Here is a 7,684-nt window from a genome sequence, read left to right as displayed (position 1 = left end):
CAGGATTCCCCTCTGTTTCTGTCACTAAAGAACAGACTGCACTGAGTGTACAATTAGTGGACAAATGTGCTGGGTTTCGAGTGCAGAAAATAAAAGAGCACACATATACCAAAAAAATAAAGCAAGACCAGAACCAAGATCCCTTGAACTTCCATCTTAGGGCCCTTCTCTGGGTAGCCCACTCTGCCTTTCTACTCTGTCTTGTGCCTTTGGCTGGCTCAGGACCTATGCACAGATACCTAAGTGTGACTATCTCACTGTTGCCAAATCTAGTAGCAGATCATGTCACTGTCTGAAATGTCAAGAGCTGCTTTCAGTGGCTACTGAGTCCCCCTGATCCTTGCCTTGCATTCCCAAAGCAAAGCCTAAAGCCTTTGCCAAAGTTAGGAGACCAGCTGGGAGACGGGGGTGGCATGAGCCTCCTGCCCTAACATTTCCTCGCTATGAGCCCAATAATAAAAAATGTTAAAAACAAACAAATAATAATAATAATAGCTAACACAGTACTTTTCATTTGTCAACACCTAAGTACTTACATGGACTAAATAATTTTTCCCCCAAGTGCTAGGAAATAGGTATTACTATTTTTCCTGCTTGTTGTGCAGATGAGAGAGCTGGGACACAGAGGTCACCTAGCAGGTAGCAAGGACAGGATTTTAACCAGGCATCTGGCTTCAGAGTCCCTGCCCTTTTTTTTTTTAGTTGTAGTTGGACACAATGCCTTTATTTTATTTATTTTTTTATTTTTATGTGGTGCTGAGGATCTAACCTAGCGCCTCACATGTGCTAGGCGAGATCTCTACCCCTGAGCCACAACCCCAGCCCTCAGAGTCCCTGCTCTTAATGACTATGTTATATTTAAAAACATCCATTTTAGGTGAGGGTTGTGGCTCAGTGGTAGAGCACTTTCCTAATACGTGTGAAGCACTGGGTTCTATCCTCAGCACCACATAAAAATAAATAAATAAATCAGTCCATCTGTAATTTTTTTTTTTTTGGTACCAGGGATTGAACCCAGGGGAGATTAACCACTGAGCTATATCTCCAGCCCTTTTTGAGTGACTTCAGGGTGGGGAAGAATCACTGGAAAGGCAGCAATTTCCCCGCTCTTTCAATGCTGATCCCCTTCCCAGGGGCTTTATTTTTTTTCTTAATATTTATGTTTTAGATGTAGATGGACACAACACAATGCCTTTATTTTTATGTGAATCTGAGGATTGAACTCGGTCCCGCCCACACTAGGCGAGTGCTCTACCGCTGAGCCACAATCTCAGCCCCCCAAGGGCTTTTAAATACACTTATTTTGGGACCAGGTAATTGGGTAAAAGTTTTCTGACTCCCCATCAAAAGAGGGACTCTCTGAGCCTCCATAGTCTCCAGACTTTTCCGTGACTTATGGAGTTGTTACTGACCATTTTTTTCCAGGACTTGTAGTTGGTCAGGCAGAGCAGTATAGCTGGGTCCGCAGAAGGACCTGGGTACCTTGCTGAGAAGTCTTTATTTATTTCACCAGACTCCAAAGTCCCTTTGAACATTCATATTTCTACCTTTCACTGAAAAGAAACTCCAGAAGGGATGATGTAGAAACATTTATTGGGTGTTTATGGATCTGGCCCACATGGGTCAGGGGTAGGGACAGTTGCCTCCTCAGGGCTGCCTGGAATGTCACTGGCAGTCACTGTGGCCATGAAGCAGTGCTGGAGGAGGTGTTTTGAGTCTGAAGCCTGCCTCTCGTTGTTTTCCAATCGTGGGTTCAAGAAGGGGTAACTCTGCCCAGGAAGACTCCCTCCTGGCACCTCCATCCTGATTCCTGTGTTAGTACCTTGGCAGTCAGGAGGCACCTCCTCGGGACCTGAAAAACAGCAAGCTGAGGCTACTTGCTCCCACAGCTCCTTCTCCCCGACCAGAATCACACTCAGCTGGCTTCTCCAAGTGCTTACCTTGGGTGATGCATTGTGTTCAGTCTTAGTTGCATCATTCACTTAACAAATACTTATTAACAAGATACCACATCATGCACTAGAAGCTGTTGATGCTTCTCATGTGCTTACAGTTGAGTCGGGGAGACAGACAATAAATAACTGTTATATGAAGATTTGACCTTCACCATAACCCCTTGAGTCAGGTACTATTAAAAATCCATTTTATAGATGAGAACACAGATTTGCTACCCAGCTAACACACACAAAGTTTTGAAAACATATTGTTCTCTGTTATAAGAACAGATTCAATGATTCTCTTCATCTACTGCCTCATTCTCTTTATTCTTCTTATATTTGAGTTTGAAAGGAAGCTCATTTAGCCTTATTATTCCTCCACTCCTCTTCATGATGTTTTCTGCATGGTTTCTGTCCCCCGAACACCTTAAAACTCTTTTGCTACTACATCCCAGAGTCATGTCTCCATTATTATCTCCATTGATTTAACTGGAGCATTTGACAAAACTGAGAATTCCCACTTTTTTTTTTCTATAAAAAGGTATATTAAGTGTTTACGGCAAAAATTCGAGTCATCTCTCACACCTTCTCCCCCAAGCCCTTCACAAAGCCAAGCAGTTCATCAGTCCTGCTCATTCCACCTAATCACCAGCTGCCCATTTCTCTCCATCCTCAAGGCCACCATCTTAGGTCAGGCTTTCATTTTCTTCCGTCCAGACCATTGGAATGGCCTCTAGTTGTGCTCCTTCTGGTCCATCGTCCACGCCATAACACAGAGATCTTTCTTATCAAGTGATTCCATGGACTGTCCTTTCTCAAAAGCCTCCGATGTCTTCCTACTACCTGTGATCCCTGAGGCAGCAGTTGAGGCTCTTCGTGGACTGGGCCATCTCTCCTCTTCAGTTTCCTCACTCTTACTTTTCCCTCAAGAACTCTAAAGCTTTGCCACACCAACCTTCTCTTGGTTTTCTCTCTCTCTCTCTCTCTGTCTTTTTTATATCAGGGATTGAACCCAGGGGCACTTAACCACATCCTCAATCCTTTTTATTTTTTTATTTTGAGACAGGGTCTTGCTAAATTGCTTAGGCCCTCTCTAAATTGCTGAGGCTGGCTTTGAATTTATGATCCTCGTGCCCCAGCCTCCTGAACTGCTAGGATTACAGGTGTGGGCCATGGTTCTCTAAATGGTCCATTTCTTCAAATTTCTGAGTTTTTGTGTTGTTTTGTCTGCCTATGCCTAGAATGATATTTTTATACCTTCTCTGCCTAGCAAATTCCTGTGCTTTAAGACATTTATGGAGGATATCCAGGAAGAATGTTGCCTCTGCAACAAAGGGAAGAATGAATTTGAAGAAAGAAGTATAGTTGGGGGTTGGCTATCCAATATCCATTTGATTTCTTCCCAATTATATTTGGGCTGGATTAGCCCCATCCCAGCTTCAGGAGTGGGACCTGGCTGACTTGAGCCAATAAGGCAATCCTATTCCTTTGCCACCTGAATGGGCAATCAACAAATCTGGGTGTAGTGATTGATTTAAATGTGGGCACATGATCTTAGGTTGTTCAGAGTAGAGTTAATTTTTTTTTTCTTGTTGTTTGAAGAAACCTAGCATCCTCTTTCTCCTAATAGCTTGATGGGAACAAAAAGCATATATTCCCAGGGACTGCTGGCAGCCAGTTTACTACCATGAGAAAAGTCAGACTGAGGAGAATCCAGCACAAGATGGATGCAGAAGTGATTCTCAGAGAATCTGAGAGAGTAGAGCCACAGGCCCGGGAATGTGGACTTCAAAATCATGCCTAAAGCCAATCTCATTTTTGGACTTCTTACCTATGGAATCAATGAGTTTCTTTTGTTGTTGTTGTTGTTTTGTTTTGAACTTTTTCTTTTGGGGGGCGCTGGAACTGGGGATCAAACCCAAGGCCTTGCACATGTTAGGCAAGTGCTCTACTACTGAGTTACATCATCAGTCCCCTGAAATTTCTATCTTAAAATAATTTGAGACTCACAAGAAATTTTTAAAAAATAGTACAAAGATGCAGTATGCCCTTCATATAGTGTTCCTCAATGATAACATCTTATATAACCAGAAAGAATGTATTTTCTTAACTGGGAGACTGATATTGATATAGTATGATTAACTAGACTACAAATCTTTTTTTTTTTTTAAGAGAGAGAGAGTGAGTGAGAGAGAGAGAGAGAGAGAGAGAGAGAGAGAATTTTAATATTTATTTTTTAGTTTTTGGCGGACACCACATCTTTGTATGTGGTGCTGAGGATTGAACCCCGGGCCGCACGCATGCCAGGCAAGTGCTACCGCTTGAGCCACATCCCCATCCCTAGACTACAAATCTTAATGATTTTTATAATTCATTATCATATGCATTATTTTTTATGTGCATTTGATCCTGTGTATAGATTTTTTTTGTGCTGGGAATTGAATCCAGGGCCTCAGGAGTACTGGGCAAGTACTGTACTACTGAGCTACATTTCCAACTCCTATGTACAGATTTATATAACTACTGCCACCACAATCAAAATAAAGAAATTTTCCATCGTCATAAAGAAACTTCCTCACACTACTGCTTTAGAGCCAGACTTTTCCAATAAATCCAACTTCGGGTAACCATTAATACATTATGACTATAATTTTGTCATTTTTCAAGGGTTATATAAATGGAATTATATTCTATTCAACCCTTTTAAAAATATTGTTATTTTAAAAAAATTACATATGTGTGTATACATACACACACACACACACACACACACACATATATATATATATATATTAGTTGTCAATAGACTTTGTTTTATTTATTTATTTATATGTGGTGCTGGTAATCAAACTCAGGGCCTCACACATGCCAGGCAAGAGCTCTATCACTGAGCCCCAACTCCAGCCCCTCAACCTTCTATTGATTTATTTTTATTTTTATTTTTGCAGTGCTAGGATTAAATCCTGGGCCTTGTGTAGGCTAAGCAAGTGCTCTATCACTCAGCCACATCCCCAGACTACTCAGCCTACTTTTAAAATAGGACTTTTTTTTTTTTCACTTAGCCTAATAGCTTTGTGGTTTATCCAAGTCATTACATATATTGCGAGGACATTGGTACTGGGGATTGAACCCAGGGATGCTTAACCACCTAGCCACATCCCCAGACCTTTTTAAAAAATATTTTTATTTAGAGACAGGATCTCACTAAGTTGCTTAGGACCTTGCTAGGTTGCTAAGGCTGGCTTCAAATCTGAGATCCTCCTTCCTCAGCCTCCTGAGCTGCAGAGAATACAGGCATATACCATAGCATCTGGCTTACAGCCTTTGATTTTTGACCTAGTAAATTGATTTTGGACTTCTAATCACCAGACATGTGAGAGAATAAATTTCTATAGTTTTAGGTTATCAAGTTTGTGCTGATGTGTTATAACAGCCATAAGAAACTAATACATAAGAAGATTTAAAAAAAATGTTTAACATTACGAGAAACACCAAAAAGTGTCCCCCCAAATGGCTGTACCACTTTACATCCCCCCACAGCAGTGTATGAGATCCAGTTCCACATAAGAACATTAGATGGAGGGCATATTGCATCTTTGTACTATTTTTAAAAAATTTCCTCACTTGGTACTTAGTGTTTCTTCTTTAGTATTCTAATAGGTGTGTAATGATATCTCATTTGCTTATTTTTCATTTCCTTAGTGGCTAATGAAGTTGAATATATTTTCATGTGTTTATTTGCCATCAGTATATCCTCTTTTATGAAGTGTCTGTTCAAGTTTTTGACTAGTTTTCCAATGGGATTGTATGTCTTTCTTTTCTTTTCTTTTTCTTTTTTTGTGACAGGTTCTCACTGTGTTGGCCAGGGTGGTCTCAAATTCCTGGGCTCAAGTGATCCTTCCACCTTAGCCTCCTGTAGGTAAGACTATAGGCATGTGTCACTATGCTGTCTGTATGTTTTCATAATGTTGAGTTGAGAGTGTTCTTTAGACATTCTGAATAAAAGTTCTTGGTCAGATATAGGACTATATTTCCCATTCTGAGACTTGCCTTTTTATTCTTTGTTGTTTGTTTATTTTTGGTGCTGGGAATTGAACTCAGGTTCTTACACATGGTAAGCAACATGCTCAATCACTGATCTACATCCCCAGCTCTTTTTATATATTTTGAGACAAGTCTCGATAAGTTGCCCAGGCTGATCTTGCACTTGAGATCTTCCTACCTCAGTCTCCTGGGTAGCTGGGATTACAGGTATGCACCACCGTGTCCTACTATCTTTATTTTTGAGTCAACATTTGTCTCTCTATGTCTTCTCCCATGGATTCCAGCTCTTTTCTCCATTCCCTCACAAAAGATTTGCTTCTCCTGTCCCGAAAGAGCCTTGCAAAGATCTATGGTCCAAGTATGAGCCTTGAGTCTCTTCTGTTCAAGACCAAATATCCTCAACTCTTCACCTTATTCTTGCATGACCTGGTTCCCAGACCTGAGCTGCTCACCTGTCTCTGATCACCTTCTGATTGGTCAAAGTCCCTCTTAAATTGCAGAGCTGTGAGCAGCTGGCTTTCAGGACTCTGGAGAATTCCTTGAACTTCCAGGAGTTACAAGATGTTGGTTCAAGTCCTCATTTTGATATTAAATCACAGTAGTACTTTATGCCTACTTCTTTTCCTCTCTAGATCTCAGGTACCATTTCATAAGTAGAGTAGAAAGTAGGTCTGGTCTCAATTTATTCTTTTCTTTTTTTTAACTCCAAGTTTTAAAGTGTTCTATCTACATAATAGACTATATTTATTAAGTACTATTTTTTTTTCCCATTTTGTATTGGTCAAAGAGCTCTGGTAAACAGGAAAGAACGCGTATTACCACCTCCTCCCCAACTGATCTGATTCTAGCTGAAAGCAAAACAAAGAAACTTGGTCCCAGTAAAACCTTTGGACTATTGGACATTGCTCAACAATCCCCACTGCTGTATTTGCAGACCTTCAGATGATTAGAATCCAAAGTTGGGAACCTACTGAGTAGATGATAAAAAGCTGCCTTTGAGATGTGATGACTGGTGTGTTTTATCCAATTGGAAGTAGAGGAGGATCATTACACCTTTTCTTCCAGACCCTGTACTTCTGCTGTGGCCTGAGATTCCCTCACCGTTTTTTGGCAACCACATCACACTTCTAGCTTTTACAGAGCTTGTGGACCCACCACGTCTTTTTTTCATGATTTTTTCCAGATCCTAAGGCCTCCTTTACATCTGTATCCTAGGGTCCCTAATTCCACAATCACAGCCTTCCAGAGAAATCAGTGGAATAGGCCATTGGATCTCACACAGTCCTGCCCCTTCCTTTAGCTAATATGTAATAGCAGTTATTAAAATCCCACAATGGTGCCTAAAACCTGGGTTGGGGTGTGAGGTCCTATCTTTGAAAAGCTGCTGTTTGTTTTTTTCCCCCCTAAGCTAAAAGGTACTTTGGAGAGAAGGAAGCCTATAAGCAAAAATACCAAGTTCTATATTGAGGTTATGATAAGATGATTCATGTTTCCTACCAAGTCCTGGATCTAAGATTTGCTTACCAATTTTGCTGGATTCCAAATCTTGCACTCTTTCCACAGAGCAAAAATACCCCTAGTGTAGGTTCTGTGCTGGGTCTTAAGGATACAAATGCATATAAGATGTGGTTCCTCTCTGTGAGAGGAGACCAACATATAAAAATCTAGGTGCCTAATAATTAAAATGAGAGCTACTCTGGCTG

The 7,684-nt window shown here is 40.8% G+C and overlaps 1 protein-coding gene across 2 annotated transcripts in view; it reads right to left on the bottom strand.

The window, feature by feature from the left end:
* Window positions 1-1,576: 1,576 nt before the first annotated feature.
* Shisal2a (shisa like 2A) overlaps window positions 1,577-7,684 on the bottom strand; it is a 24,299-nt gene continuing 18,191 nt past the window's right edge. For both annotated transcript variants that reach the window (XM_046451140.2, XM_046451139.2), the window contains one exon: window positions 1,577-1,852. In XM_046451140.2, the coding sequence (XP_046307096.1) occupies window positions 1,602-1,852 (251 nt within the window). In that variant the 3' untranslated portion in view covers window positions 1,577-1,601. The remainder of the gene's footprint in view (window positions 1,853-7,684) is intronic.

This window comes from Marmota monax, unplaced genomic scaffold (genome assembly GCF_021218885.2).
Source record: "Marmota monax isolate L192 unplaced genomic scaffold, Marmota_monax_Labrador192_F-V1.1 WCK01_AAM20220418_F8-fsc00023, whole genome shotgun sequence".
NCBI classification, from domain to species: Eukaryota; Metazoa; Chordata; class Mammalia; order Rodentia; family Sciuridae; genus Marmota; species Marmota monax.
Note: the sequence above shows the minus strand (reverse complement) of the source record. Positions and strands in the feature narration are given on the sequence as shown.